The sequence below is a fragment of the Microplitis mediator genome, chromosome 11, assembly GCF_029852145.1.
Source record: "Microplitis mediator isolate UGA2020A chromosome 11, iyMicMedi2.1, whole genome shotgun sequence".
In the NCBI taxonomy this organism is placed as follows: Eukaryota; Metazoa; Arthropoda; class Insecta; order Hymenoptera; family Braconidae; genus Microplitis; species Microplitis mediator.
The window spans coordinates 20,690,482-20,707,278 of NC_079979.1; the positions used below are offsets into that span (position 1 = coordinate 20,690,482).

A 16,797-nucleotide genomic window follows, 5' to 3' on the forward strand; every position below is an offset into this window, starting at 1 on the left:
CTGGGTATTGCTGCCTAGACGAGCTGAAAAATTTAAACCGGCGATAGCGAAATGTTTTTATTTTTTATTCTTTTTTACTATTTTTACTTTTTGTTCATATTATATATGGTGATATAGTGCAGGGAACAGAACACCACCCGCAGGACAAACCTTTTTAGCGATAGGATATTATAAAAGTGAACAGAGCACACTAGTCTTCATCAATCCCTTCCGCTCGATAACACTTTAAAACTTGTTTCTTTACGCGACTGAAAAAATTCAATCGTTTATTGATAAAGTTCCGACTTTAAAGATTATTATTTAAAGAAAAAAATTAACATGGCTTGTAATATTTATTTAACCCGAATAAGTATGAGTTGTACACAAAGAAATGACATATGTATATAAAGAAATAAGTAATATGTAAGGAATTCGTGATATTCATCTTTTACGACAGCACTTGGATTCAATTTGGTTCTTCTCAATATAAACCGACTTGAAGATATCCGAATGTAGTCGCTCTTGGCTTTTCCGCTGATTTCATATCTCTGCCCAGATAACCTTATACACAAACTCTTTTATATATCTTTTATGCTAAAAAATATATATACAATACAATGTACCGACTATTTATATTTGTGCTGAAAAAATCAATCAAATTTAGCGTGAATGTTTTTTATCATTTCAACAGACGCGGTAAAAGATCTCTGGCTCCTTCAATACGCTCATAAAGAAAATATTATCTGTAAAAAAATTATTTATACTTTGACTTGAGATAAATTCATGGGTACCTTGTACTGATTAATATATATTTATATTGCGAAAAAAACATAAATATAAAAATCAATTGACCATAGAGCAATAGAGACGTAATTAATGTACTCAGAAAAGTTGTTTGTGTCGGGAGTCGGCAGGAGTCTGGAGAGTCGGAATTCCGTGGCCCGTCTGTGGAAAATATTTTTTTTTTTTTTTTTTTTTCCACAAAGCAGTTAACGTTCCGGGTTTGGAGTGAGGGTTGTTTATGAAGTGAGAGTGACAGAGACCGTGAAAGTGGTAACTGTTGAAAGAAGACCAAGTAAATGCCTTGTGTGGGGAAAGGGAGACGAGAGGAGAGGAGATGAGAAGGGAAGGGAAGGGGGTGAATGAGAAAAGAGTGAATGGAGAAAAGAGCTTACGCAATTTCCAAAGCATTTAACTGCTAAGTACTTTAGCGTGCTGCAAGTAACACACAGAGCAATACCAATAGCAATCTACTTGGTTCCATTCAATCAGCCATCGATTTCTTGGATTTATTGCCCGGTTAAAGGGAAATTCAACCACGGGGTAACAGCCTCCACTCTCTACCCACATAAATACTAAGGAAATGCTTTTTTTACAGCTATCCAAACGTTTACGTCGATTTTTTTTGTTGCTTTTGTTTTTCTCTATATCACCCCCACCCCCAACGACATTATAACGTTATATTTTATCCGTTGCGTGAATTACGTCGTTAAAATCTCTCAATGTTTGCTCATATATTTTTTATATAAATATATATCCGAGTGCACAAGGGAAAAGAAAACAGCCATACACACGCCCAGTATAAGTTCAAATATTTATACAATGAGAAAATAAAAATTTCAAATCATTTTTATTATTTTACCTCTCGAGTACGTTGCAGTAAAAATATTTTATCTTCAATTTTTTTTTCTTTTTTTCTCATGTTATTATGAGAGATTCAAGAACAATTACCAAAAGCAATTTATGTTCATTTTTTTTTTTTTTTTTTTTTTTTCTACAAGGGAATTGCAGTATTCATGGTCTATTTCCTTTGTTTGATTGATTTTCCTCGCCCTAAAACTATATATAAATTCTGTTATTTTATCTCCAAGTTATTTTTTTAAATATCGATTGAATTGCTGAAAAAATTAGGTCAGTTTTATTGAAATATCGTTTCGTTGTTTGTAACTTAAAATTATTATAAAAAGTTTTATCATTAAATGTTAAAATCCTTGTCAATTAGTTTAAATGATAATAATCGATAAGCAGAGGTATCAAAATTGTATTATGTTAACCGATGTGAAATTGTCAATTCCACAATTCGATATTTAATAGTTAATTAGAGTGTCATTTGAAATGGGTGTACATCCAGCTGGATATCCTAGTTAATTATTCAAGTTATAATTCCATAAAATATTAAAGTTTGTGGTAATTAATGTATACTCGATATAGATAAATATTATATATGTTAAAGTTTATGTTAATGCCATCGAAATAAAATCTCTTGACGTCAATCACTGTTATTGAATAATTAAATCTGCTATTACATTAACGCTGAATATTATATGAATTTTATTTTCCGATAATCACTTATTAATTTAAACAAATTCGTTATTATTATTATCTATAATAGATTAATTAAACACGATCGAAAATTACTTGAAATAATAAATTTTGTTTATAATTAACAGTAGTCGATAGACATGCAAATTTAATCTTTAATGCTAATAAAATACCCTATTAGCAGACTTATTTTTTTGAGCTTAAGGTAAATTTTTTTTTTTTTTTTTTTTTATTATTTTTCTTTTTTATAGCAGCGCACGTCGGTCGATTAGTCGAGGCGCCGACTAAGTTCTCGGCATATTGAGCTCCAGAACGCCGAGGGTCTGGAACGAGCTACTTTGTGATTTAAATTAACGCACAAGCGATCTGTATTTTCATTGTCATTTATACATAGACTTTTACGGTCTCACAGACTTAGTTATCCATAGATTAAATTATTTTTAAAAAATAAAAATCTATAAAATATGTTGATAAAAAAAAAAAAATAGAGTACTTACAATTAGAGAGTGAGCAAAACAAGCAAGTGTATTGTATTTTATTCCCGATCGGCAGTAACCGATGTGACGGTTCTTGCCGCGGCGGAGCGTTTAATCGCCGTTAAATTGGACGTTCGACAATTAACGTCCGATCTGGTGGGTAAATTTATGGCTCATGAAGGTACTCGGCTAGCTAACGATCTACGTTATACTATATTACATACGCTATATACATTTTTCACGGGCTTCAGTCCCGCGGCGCTCGGAAATACTTTACTCCGCTTATTAATACTTTCCAAGCCCAATAAACTTTATTAAGACTTCATAAGAACCTTTTATCGTTTAACATCATCATCATCATTATCATCATCATCGTCATTATTTATACACGGAAAGAATTTTTTGATAAAAATTACTCTGTAATTTCAAGTAATCCTGGGCCGTTGCAAACAATTGGTATTTTTTGTTTTAAATTTAATATTTTTTGTTTAAATATTAACGTTGCTAGACTATGTTTTACTCTACTACTGAGTAATTTTTTAAAAGTTTTATATTTAATCGATTATTGTGAATATCTCATCTTAATCTATTAATTTTTACTCCATGCGATTAATTTTTACTCCCCAATATACCATTCTTTTAAACCCATTAACTTTTTGATGAAAAACTGCCTATAACTCGAATAAATTTTCTCATCTATGGAAGAAATTTTTACTCTAAACTGCAGAGTAATATTTCAGTAGTCTCCGTTAATTTTCGGTTAATATCGGCTTCAATTAAATGTCTTTTATTTCGCTCGCGACAACTTACATGTTACGCACACAAACGTATGCTTGGAAAAAAAGACTCTTTATCTCTCTATAACTTGATATTTATTTTAAAATTAAAAAAAAATTTGTATCTCTTCTTTTTCAACACAAAGAGAGTAATTTTTTTTTTATTCTTTTTCAAAATATTTATTTAAAGTCATATTCTAAGGCAATTAGATGGTTTTTAGATTTTTTATGGAAATTTCAGCCTATTACTTGTAATTTTTTATTGTAATTCAATATAAATTTTATAAATTGAATCATCAACTTTTTATCATAACCTATGAGTAAAAATTGAATTAGAGAGAATTTATTTAGACAGCCGCTAGGTGTAATTCTTACTCGCAATTGTGAGTAAAAATTAATCTGATTGATTTTTACTCACGAAAGAGTAAAATTTCGTAATTCGACAGTAAAAAGTCGTTATGGCCCAAGATTACTCGATTTAGAGTAATTTTTAGAATAAATAACATGGCAATATTCATACGAAAATTCTTTCCGTGTAAATTTCTTTATTTAAAATAAAAAAAATAACCCGATAATAAGAGCTAATAAAAACAAAATAGTTTAAGTTGACTGAAAAAAATTTTTTGTTGCCTATAAATAAACATATAAGTGGATAAAAAATATAAAATAGTAAATATGTTTGTTAGCAAATAAGACTAAGTAAAAAGGTTGTGTATATTGATCTAGCCAGGAACAACGTACGGTGGATTGGAAGGTGGGGTGGGAGTAAGAGAAATGAGGCGGGAAAACGCGCTGGTTTTGTGAAACTCATACTAGAGAATTCTAGATGCTATAAACATATATATATATATATATGTATATGCATATGTATGTGTATATGTAGGACTCATTGGAATGAGTCTCGCGACGGGGGCAACTTTCATATTACGACGTTGAGAATTGCAAGGGGTTTATATTGCCGTAGGTGGAGATGTCATTCTATGACACACATATTTGCATGCGATTTAAAACCCTCCGGCAATGAGTAGTCTTGTATACCTTACGATAATACCGCCTCTGTATATGGCTTTTGTTATTTCTTTTATACTCTTTTCCTTGCATACTCCTGCGATAAAGTACTTGGCATATATGTGTGTTACGTCCCAACTCATGTCGTCGATTTATCTCAGAAAATTGTTTCAATGTTAATTACAACTTCTCATGCTCTAGCTTGAACAAAAAAAAAAAAAAAAAAAAAAAAAAACGATTACTAGGTTCTAGTAATTTTTTCCATCAGTTTGATGATCTATATAAGAGATTTGAAAAGAGAAAAAAAAGTTTAAACAAATTCATATTAATACGGATGTAACTATACTAGATATCAATTATGTGAGATGGTAATTATTTGTGTAGATAAAAAAAAATATAATGGAGGATAAAACCCTCCGGAAGGTTTGAAAATCCAGCGATGCATATAAAACGGGATCCGACATTTAGTATGTACACATCCTGTATATTAGGCCTGGGTTTATGGAGCATTAACTTTTTAAAGCTCATTGACATAAATAAGTGACGATGAGCTAGACATCAGAGGGGATAGAATATATTTGACAAATATATCATCCGCACATCGAATGTTAAACTTAATACCTTGCAATCCTGTCGTATATAATAATTTTTATATATTTTTCTACCTTGTTTTCTTTTCATTTTATTTTATTTTTCAACTCGTGTATGCTCGTACCCGTCGTATCGAATTTGTAAGCCTTTGCGAATTTACCCAAGTGGAATTTTGGGTGTGGATGTTGACGAACAGCTGGGAAGGTTTCGCGTGTATCAAGATCGCACGTGATGTATATCTGAGCGATGAGCGGAGTGAGTATCTTCAATATATTATATATATATATATATTTTCAGAGACAATCTCTCGTGTGTGTCACATCGAATTACACAGACATGGATGACGCGTCAATCGAAAATCATCTATGTCCCTTACGAACATATGCGCATGATCTATCCATCTACCTCTGTATATCTATATGTATATATATTTATATATATATACAGTGTGTACTGATCGATCCAAAGGCTGTCATGTCAATATCAAGTTATCGCGGTGTGATAATCTCAGTTGAAAATGGACTCGAGAAAAGCGTACGCGCAAGGATACGAGCGAGTGGTGCTAGTTGAAGAGAGGAAAAGGGGACTAGTGTTACAACGTTCGTCGATAGGGTTGAATTTCCCTCGAGACATTACCCCGGAGCATGAAAACACTCGCTCTATCTCATTTCCACTTTATTTATTCTCTTATTTTTTATTTTATGTTATCATTATTATTATTATTACTCTTTCGTTACTACGCTCTACTTTCACGACTAATTTATTTCTACATTATATCCATCAAGAAAAATACGAGTCATAAAATTTATGGGAAAATTTTAGAATTTTTTTTTTTCATTCCAGTAATAAATTTCGTATAAATATTCAATTTTTAGTCTGCAGGGGGTATTTGGTAGTTTTGTAGAAATTAAGGACATGAAAAATTTTTAAATAGTAAATATGTCATGCAAAAAAATATCTCCGTCATCTAACGAATTGATTTGACTAAAAGCTTGTATTTTCGCTTTTAATTTATTCTCGACACTGCGTTCAGATTTTATTGAATAGTTGAGCAGCAAGGATGGGTCTCGCTGAAAATACCCATAACTCGTTAAAGAAAAATCATACAGAACTAAAAAAAAAAATATATATATATATATTTCAAAGCTTAAACTGTCAGCTAGTCGCTCAAATTAACAAATTGACCAAAAAAAAATTTTTCGGTATTTTTTTTGTCTTTTTTTTTTTTAACCTGCCACTGTACGAAAATTATTTGTAGAAAAATGACTAAAATCATGTGAAAGCTTTATAGCAGATTTTTTTTTTCATTCTGTGTGATGACTCTATCAAAAGTTACAGCGGTTTAAATTTTTCGGGAAATATATAGTAATATATGAATCCTCTGGTTGTGGGCGGGAGTTAATAATTCACTTTTAAGTTAGTGACTAATCGGCGTTAAGTTGTGTATATATAAGATTATAAACTGGTGTTCCAGTCGTAACGAGGGCACTTATGTGCACAGAGGACGATTGTTTACGTAGGAAATAAGAGGGAGGCCCGGGTTTAATGTACAAAACAGCTTTGAAACCAGTTTGCGGTGTGCGCGAACGACCGAGAGAACTAAACTTTAAAGAGGCTTAACTCGAGACTATGAATGTTCCTGGATACTGGATACTGGATACCAGTGGACCTCTATTACCCCTCGTCCTCGTCTCTCATCTATCCACTATCTACAAAGCTCTAGTCCCTAGCTCTAGTCCCATGTCTTTTAAATTCACCACAAATCCTGACTAATAACCCAAAACATTCGACTCTACGTTAAAATTAATAACCTCTAATTATTTTTATAATTACTGATGAATATTTAACTGGAAACTAGGCTGCAATATCTAGTGATGAGGGTTTTTTTTTTTTTTTTTTTTTAATTCTTATTAAAACGTATCCATGTTAAGTAGAGAGAATAAAGATTTCAATTTTATTACGGAGCGAGCGCTACTTGAGTTTCATTCCCGCGTACATAAACGAGGCAAAACGACTAGAGCTCACGCGATGCTGAGGGTGGTAAGGACCCGGTGGTTTGCGATGAGACTGAGGGTAAAAACTCGAGGACAGCTTGCAAGACAAAACAAAATAAACATTTTAAATTTAAAAGCTGATTAAAAGTAAAAAATTGTGGTTCAAGTTCTGAGATGAATTGAATAATTTAGTTTTAAATTTTAATCGTCCGGGGTTATTTTTTTTATTTTTACTCGAGAAACGAGAGTTGATGGAAGATGGAAATATAATGAAAGTTGTTTTAAAATCTGTTAAAAGTGAATTTTATTTAAATCTGATGGAATAACAGGGCTATCGCATGAACGATTACCGAGTCGAGCTTTCTGCTCGGAAGATACCAAGGGTGATAAAAATCCAGTAATAATAATAATAATAAAAAATGGTCGGTATCTAGAAGCCACGGAGCGGGAATTTTGATAGTAGCACAGAGTAGCGTCGGTGGAAACGGGGAACTGGGCAAAGTGGAACGCGGAAACCAGCATTGCTGCAGCTACTCGCGAATAACTTTGTTATATTATTTAAAGAATACGCTTGTGTTAATACACTTTTGTTCCCGTTTCACTAGGACTGAATTAAAACTCCTTTATATCTGTTTACAAAAATTAAATTATTTATTTTTAAATGAAATTATTTCGGTTAACGCACAATAAACTAAGTTTTTAAATTATCCAGTCATTAAAATTTAAACAACTTGTTTTTGAGTATTAAATAAAGTAATAAAAAGGCTAAAGTCAAAGCTTTGACCGAGTACACGTTACCCAAAAACTTTTCTCAACTTGGGAGATTAGTTTTTTCCTGCATGAAAAAGTTTGTCAATGGCCTTTGTGTTACCGGACTTTTAAGTAAACTCTGATTTTTTGAGTTAAAGCGTCCCGGTAATTTATTTTACTAAGCGACATTTTTAAATTATTTATCCACACATGGCCATTTTATATAAAAAAAAATTTTTTCTTTCTTTTTCTTTATGAATTTATTGAAACAACAGAATAATAAAATTATAAAAAAATAAAATTTAAGCCCGAGAGACTTTGAATATAAATAAGTAATAAAATAAACGGGCACTTTTCCTCAATAATATTTTTCAGTCACCCTCTTGGCTTCTATATCTCCCGCAGCGGCAATACATTTTCAACGATTCATTAATTGCCGACCTTGTTAGCGGGCATTGTATGGACGGGCGTTGGTCCCGCGTTGGTGCTCGAGCTCTACCACCATCACGAGCACCAGCACCAGCACCAGCACCAGTACCAGCACCAGTACCACCAGTGGCATCGTATTGTCATGCATTCGAGCCCAACACACATAATAATACCGAGAAATCCTTTGTCGCTAACGGCCTCACACCATCATTCTCCCTGTCCGCACACAAACAACAATAACGCGCGGGTATTTGTGCTCCTGTCTTGCCAGACGTCCCTTTAATCCACTCGCGCAGGAGGACACACGTACTCTATATACGGCTGTGTACCTGAGCTGTGCAGGTAGACGCATATAATATATTATTATTTAACGCCGTGGTAGTACAGACTATACCCCGAAATAGCCTTTTGGAAATGAAGGTGCGTCGTCGGGGTCGTAAAGTTCCCGCCGACTCGGCCCACACGTGCCCATTGTCCGCGGATACGTCAGCTCGCATTGAGAAACCAGTCTCTCTACTCTACTATGCATGTGCTTGTGGATGTTGTGTGCCAACAAAATGTTTTGATCTACGAGACAAGGATACGCTCGTTAAGAAACAGCTCATTAATTTAGTCTAAAGCTTTATTAATTAAACATTTCTATTCTCGTTCGCATTTCCATTCATCTTTACTAAAATCTGTCATGCAAGCTTGCTTAATACAGACTTGATTTAAAGTTGTAATAAAATACTTAAACTTGTCACGATGACAATTGATTCTCGTTAATAATAAATATTCAAAATTATACCGTGAATTTATGATTGATTGTTAGTAGGTAGTATATATATACATTTATACATATATACATATATTTGTAAGGAGCTGGAAACGGAAGAGACTAATTCCATTGGGATCAACTTGACTCGTGACAGTGTCTCAATGTCCAAATTTCTACAATCCGGAGATGTAATCACGGGTATTAGACACACGACCATCCTGTCTGCTATTTCATGTTACTGCACCAGCCCTTAATTATTATTCTATCCGAGTATTAAATACTGACAGATTTCGGGTCCCGCTGTCATGGAGTCGGAATCCGGTGCAAGCTGCTAACTATTGAAACAAACTGGCCGTCAAAAAATAACTCCATTGAAAGTAATATTTATAAAAAGCTGATAAAGTGATCGGTACGGTATAGGAGACAAAAACCGAAATAAAGCTCCTTTATTTGTTGGACTTGATAGTTGAGTAAAAATCTCGAGCGTGACCCTATTACACTCGGGAGAGTCATTAGAACCGAGTAGGAAATAAAGTGTAAGGTAAGAGAAGAAAAACCCGAGACTCGAGAAAAGGTGAACTCTGGATAGTCGAGAATCAGTAGGACGATTCGTTTGCCGTGTACTCTGACAAGGGACAACTGGGCCAATCGATATCGCAGCGGCGTCGTCGTCGCGGCCGTCGTACTTTCGCAGTAATCCCACGGCAGTAGTCTACCTCTGTACCTACGCCTCTACACCTATTCCATCCACCTCCAAATAGATGAGTTTAAGGTACTCGGCAGCGAACACCCAGCTTCCAGTGGCGCCACTGTCTCCGGCTTCAAAACTTGTGATGATAGCATCTCCATGACCTGCGCACAAATATCACAGTATCGTAACAACTCGATTCATGTTTTATCCTCGGTTTTAACTCCAAGATATCGGGATTATATTAACTTGTCATTCGTATTTATTTTATTTTATCCGAGTTTTCGTAGTAATTCGTGACTTTCATCTTATTTCTTACTTGTTATGTTGGTTTCTGTGATGTGTTATGACAAGATGGGCGGCGTCACAATCGACCAATCATTTAACCTTCACGTGAACCACGAGGAGTTTCAGTGATGTGTTATTTTATATAGTTTTTTTTTTAAGTCCAAATTAGTATCATATGAAAAAATGTAAATGTTGATTGATTGTTGTACAAAAAAAAAAAAAGTTTAAAATGATGCATCAGCAGTATTACACACAGGAGGATGTGGACCGGGTTGGTGAGTAAATAAATAATTAAAGCGTGTGTTTTATTTGAAAGCGAAAGTATACAAATATATGTATATAATGAATACATGATACATATGAGAGTGCGTGTTTGTCAATAGATTAAACAGCGAGTGTTTTTTTATTTTCTTAGTTGTACAAATAACAAATAACTGTTGGAGCGTAAATGTACATACGTTCATTAACTCATTAGCTGGTGGCGCGCAGAGTGTCCAGCTCCAGCATTTATTTGTGTAGATGAGAAACAAAGCGAGTCTGAGTGTCGTATGACGCGTAGTTTGCGACAGATGAGACATCACCAGAATTATCATTATTCCATTAAAGCTATTCCGCGTAATACAACGAATGCATTAGCGGTAGAGAGCTAGAGACTGTCTTTGTGATACTTGATGCTTTTGGTGAATCAAACAAAGTATCTTGTTATTTTTTAAAATTCATACAAAGACACAAAAGCTTGAGACTTAAAAATTACAATCTCTTTTGCGGGAAGCAACCAAAAGAAAAATAATTTTTTAATGACGAGTTTAGCTCGGGATGTTTCTTTTTTTTTAAGATAAAAGAAAGAAAAAAGCTTTTATTGACATTTTCGACACGTTTTTGAACACGTGAAAGTTATTCTAGACATGAATGTACCTATTTGTTTAATGTATGCAACTTAGATCTCGGACAGAACCGTAGAGCTGGTGGTAGTGGTCCCTTGTACGGAGATTATATCAAGTCCTAGGTTTCCCTCTTGTCTCTTCTCTCTTCTCTTCTGCGTACTCTCTGAGGCGTGAGTCTCACTTGGAATTTAAATTCGCCGAAATGCATTACGCGAGAAATGAAGGGTGAGTGAGAATAAGTAACACTGTGAGGGAAGAATGAAATAAAATAAAAATTCTTTCTACAGAGTAACCTTTGAACCTAAAGGATCGCTCCTGAATTACTGATGAATTTATATATCCTTCAAATAATTATCTTCCCCTATATTTTTTTCATTTCACTTAAAGTTAAACTTAATCTTTTTTTATTTTTTATCCAATATATATTTTAATTCAACATATTACCATTTCTCTATTCCTTTGACGAAGATATTTTTCTCCCTTTACTATACGGTTTCAGCAATCACTACTACTTGTGCTTCTCACATGAAATAATGATATCAACCGATTGTTTTCTATGGACTAACAGCTCTGCTGGTTAATTTACCCGAGGCACTATACCTGAAATGCACCCAAACAATTAAGACTAGACTGGTATAAAGGGTTGAATTTTATTGTTATCCATGCACAAACCAATATGTCCGTAGTGCGCGTATTGTTCTTAAGCCCAGTAGCTCGTAAGCAAATTAGACTAGTGTGCACGTGGCTCGCATAAGTCGGAGCAGTTTCGAAACCCGTGACATTCCTCCCCCTCTCTTTCTTTCTCTGTCTATGTTGCCAGCACCCAGACTGAGTGGAATCGCCGATACGAACAGAACAGAACAGAACAAAACAGAGTGAGTAGAGTAGATCTGGGTGGGGAATTATATGTTACAGGGTAGGGAAGGGGTGGAAGGACGCCGCTTTAGATCCGTCCTTTCGGTCGCTACCCTTTCGTATTCGCGCTTGCAGACTGATGATGATGCCTACTCTGACTGTTTGCCCGCAGGCACAAACCCATCGGCAATTACGACGCTTTATTGGGTAGGGTTGCGTGTCGTCTATGGAATTAATGCTATTCGGGTGTAATACTGTGAGTTTAAGAGAGATAGTGATTGAGAGGGAATAAGAGAATGATAGAATGAGATAGAGTAAGCAGTTGCCTCGACACGCGAATCCTTCCTAACGACTACCACCCCTCGACAACCCTCCCAAATCCCTCCCGAAAAGCAATTCGCTCAACATTCGCTCGATGATCATTCGATTCTAATTACTTCTGGGCTCTCAAGACCCACGGCAATTATTGTTAAAGATCCGGCATTTAAATCTTCCCTTAAATTATCTAATAAAACTCCGGCTTGGATACAACAATAAAATAATAATAATGATATTTTTAATTTTATTTTTATTTACATTTTTAAATCCCAGAGCTCGGTTTTACAACTTTTTTCAGACTACTCTGGTTGAAAAATATAATCGTAGATAAAAAGTTTCGAGTCTATCGACGCATTTGAGTTTATGGATGCGTGAAAGAAATATAAAAATATTATTTGTATGTGTAGGTTTCGGAGAAGCTTTTTATAGTGTTTTGAGTGATGGAAGATCGTCGGATCAAACTCTTATGCCAGAATGTATGTAATAATGGTAATAACACGTTCTTCAGTGCGTGTTAGACGATCGTAAGTGCACTCGCGTGAGAATAACCCCACTGCATTTTATTTCTATTTCGCTTTTATTATTTTTTATAACAGCAAATTTATTTTTGTTTACAATTGAGTTTATTTCATCATTTTAAATTCAATTATTCATATTAAATTACATGTTATTTTACATTTTCAACGCTACATTTTTTTTAAACAATTTTAAGTATCAACTAAACACATACTCACATACACACATATATATTTATCTGATAATCGAGATTTTAGGGAGGGAAATATTCAGGATTTGTGAGAAAAAAATTATGAAAAACGAGTTTCACTGGAAAAAAATTCTAAAAGGCTTACGCAGGTATAAAGGAGCCCAAAAAGTGGCTGGTATGAGTACGGCTGAAAAAAAAAAATAAAAAAATGTCAAGGTTTTACATCGCCGATCTATGAAATTTTTTTTTGCTATTCCCTTATCGCGACTAGTTTTGCCGGCACATTAATGCGGGAGAGTGCGCTCGTATCTGATTACCCGCGGGGTTTAGCCAAGTCGAGAATAGTTAGGGTCGGCAGATTGTCGAGAAACGACACTCTGCGAGATCAACCGAAAAAAAAAAAATAAAAAAAAAACTATGAAAAAAATGCAGCTCTTATTAACACTGCGATCTCTAATTTTTTTTAAAAACTTTTATTGCGAACCTGACTCAACGTGTTTCTTATCAGATGCCCGACAATTTAATAGTTTCACTATTACTTATAATAATAATATTGAAAAAATATCAACTTAAGATATAAAAGGAGAGAATCAGTTGAATGACATCTCATTGGAAATGTTTATCACAAAGACACTGGAATAGCAACAACAGAAAATTTTCTTATAACTTTTAAATGAGTCTGTCTTACGGTTGCCAATTAACTATACGCTCTTTCAATTTATTTAGCTCTCCCACTTACTCCCTCTTACTCCCTCACTGTACTCTAGCTTTATACTCTCACTCTCCATCATCACCCTCGAGGGGTAGTCGCCTACCGCCATTTAACTGTCTCGTCGACGTAGACGGCGCCTTCTTGCACGTCTTCCTATTCTATACTACTTAAACTTCTTGCAATTCAACCCCAATGTCGATTTACTTTCAAACAATTTCGTTACGCATACCACATCTAAAGTTGCTCACAACTGGGGTGTCATTCAATACTATTATGCTAAATATTTTGATAAAATTTACAAAAGATAATTTCATAATAAAAATCTGTAAACAATCAAATATACTTGTTTTCTCAGCGTAGGATATCTTTATTCGTTTTTATCTGAGGGTAAAGTCTATCAGAGAATCCAGAAGAGCTCTCAGTGTATTTGTTGTCGAGTGGTTGCAAGTGTGAGTGAAGAGTAAAGAGTGGAGAGTGTGGGTGGATAACTATGTACAGAAACTGTTTTCCGAGCAATATCTGTCAAACCAATTACCAGTAAGTGCGCTTGCCAATGCTGTCAATATACCAGGGTTCTATTGCTTCTCCATTCCTAAAATGTAATGCACTCACCGATACTACAACCGCAACATTCCAATTTATAGAATGCCTTTACGTCGACGATAAAATCTTATGACCATGTCAATTAATCTGCTTGGGTTATTTAATATTATAACTTAAATAAACTCGAAATTATTTAACTGACAGCTTACGTGAAAATCATATCCATGAATAAAGAAACTCTCAAGCAGGAAAAGTATCTAAATAATTTATTGCCGAATGACATTTGTCACTTGGTTCCTTGGAAAACTCGAGTCGGGGAGTGGAGGTGGGTTTAGGGAGAACTTGAGGGGGAGGGAGAGCACTAGTAAATTTAGTTTGAGTCTAGGTGCATTACCAAGCGGATTTACGTTAAAACCGAAATTCACATCTAGTCCTACTCGTCGAATTGGCACACACTGTTTCTCTGATGTAGATTCTACGTATGTATATATATATATATATATTCCAAATTGTGCATTTGCGTCACGTAATCTGTTTTACGTAACGCTGGGGCTTTTGTTCAACGCGCGAATCTTATTAACGTGAACCATTTTATATAAAATCGAGTTAAATGTGGTTCTGCCGTGTGTTAAACCTTCCTCATTGTTCATTAATGCGCCAGCCTATATAAATACGCATATATATATAATATACATTTATAACAAGTCACACGTGATTATATACAGATCCTTTAATTCTAGTTGATAATTTTTAAATAAATACCGATGTCTGAATTTTGATAGTTAGTTCAAAATGTTTGCCATTTTTAACATTATTATTTTTTTTTGTTTTCTGTTTTTCCATTTACACTGTTCGTATATGGTTATGGATTAACAAAATACTGGTTGTTTATACGACTCGGGTGCACAAATAGCGCGTAAAATAGTGGTGATCGTTAAAATAACGTATCTTTTTAGGATCCCACAGCCCTTTAGTGTCATTTAAAACACTCGGGATGTACACATCATAAAATAATGTAATTCTGTGTCGTGTGTGTTATTTTATTTTATTCCATGAAATGCATTATGTATTATCCAATGGTCAACAATGCTCTTCTTGACTGTGGGTATGCTCGTAAAAAGAGCTCATCTGAGATAACACAAGTATTAAAACTTAAAATTTTTTATAGTTACAAGGGATGGATGTAAATTGGGGGTATTGTAGGAAAAGCACGGATAACTATTGATAAAGCAATCTGGACTTGGGCCAGAAGCTAATTCCCTTAGTTTGGGTTGATGAAGAGAGTCCGAGCATTTAAAATAAATGCGGTAGGTAGTTTAAACTTGAGCTACTTCTATTTCCGGTTTAGTATCTATCTAATAGCAAGTAGTGGGCCACCCGGTGTTAATATATTCTGGTTGAAAGTACTTACCAAAAAGAGGAGTAATTAGAGGAGGACATAAATAAAAATAACGAGTTAAACTAAAAGTAAAAGTAAAAGTAAAAATAACAAACAAGCTGTCCGGAGATGTCGAACGAAACTCGGCTTACCCAGCGGACTGAATAATTTTAAAAGGGCTTTGTAAACAAACTACTCTGCACTTAGGAGTAGAGCGATGATCCACTTTAAAGTTGTATCTTATATTTCAGCACAAATCCCTCTTGTTCTTGTTCGAGAGACGAAATACCCTGGTCTCTACTTGTCTACTAGTCGTCTATCTCGACAGAGTATATTCGAGTATTTATACTTATTATATATATGAATGTTTAAGCCAGAAAATCCTTTCATCAGGATCAGAATCAGGATTGTCTGACGGAGAGTGAGAGTGAGAGAGAACTTGAAAGAGCAATTTGAGGAAACATGTATCCTAAATTTAATAAATCATCGTAATCACGCGCAACGTTCGTCAGCAGAGAAGATCGATTGTGCAAAGCCGCAGGCAATACATCAGAAGCCGCTGAGAGTATGCCATAAGTGAGCCAGTGAGCGAAGTAGAGAGGAAGAGAGAGGAAGAGAGAGAGAGAATATATATAGACTTTGGTGAAGCATATAACATCGGTAGTACGTCGTCGGTGGTACGTATCCCGAGTCCTTTGACGGCTGTCATCCTAATAAACATTAATTATGTAGCTGGTCAAGTTAATCAAGACGACCGTTACGTACATTAATGGACAGAGAGGGATAGACAGAGCCTCGTTATCGACCCGAAGTGAGCTCATACACAGACAAAGAACATCGAGGAAGCTGTAGCAGCATCAAATCCGGCTGTTAAAGTACTGGTAGTACAGTGCCACCGAGTACGAGCGACTATCTGAGCGCAGTGAACATCAAGTTTAGGTTTTACACCCCCGTTTCAACATTGATAACGGAAAAATGAGAGAAAATGTAACCGGGATATGGGTTTACGAATAAAGAATCCACTCGGTGCCTTTTTGGTATCCAATTCTACACAAGTGGCTTCTTTTGAATTCTCCATATACTAACTGATAAAATGGCTTCTTGTTTTCTTATTTCATCCTACCTTCTATGAATTGATAAGAAATATAAAGACTATATAAAAATATTTTTCTTACTTTCGTCAACAAAGGAAACTTGTCAGGATTTAGATAAATATCCAGCATTTCATTTTGCCTCGTTGTTTAAATATAAATACATACATATATATATTTAAAACATTTATTATCGATTATCTAGATGCGTATGTCTGGGGAATGGAGAATTATACAGTTATAAACGACGTG

At 34.6% G+C, this 16,797-nt stretch overlaps 1 protein-coding gene across 4 annotated transcripts in view; it reads left to right on the forward strand.

Moving 5' to 3' along the window:
• LOC130677862 (teneurin-a) overlaps positions 1–16,797 on the forward strand; it is a 311,604-nt gene that overhangs the window by 195,611 nt on the left and 99,196 nt on the right. The window contains exon 1 of one of the 4 annotated variants that reach the window (XM_057484758.1): positions 10,001–10,333. The exons of the other annotated variants lie outside the window; for them this stretch is intronic. Within the exon in view, the coding sequence (XP_057340741.1) occupies positions 10,288–10,333 (46 nt within the window). The 5' untranslated portion in view covers positions 10,001–10,287. Of the gene's footprint in view, positions 1–10,000; positions 10,334–16,797 lie in introns of those variants that run through there. 4 annotated transcript variants of the gene reach the window in all.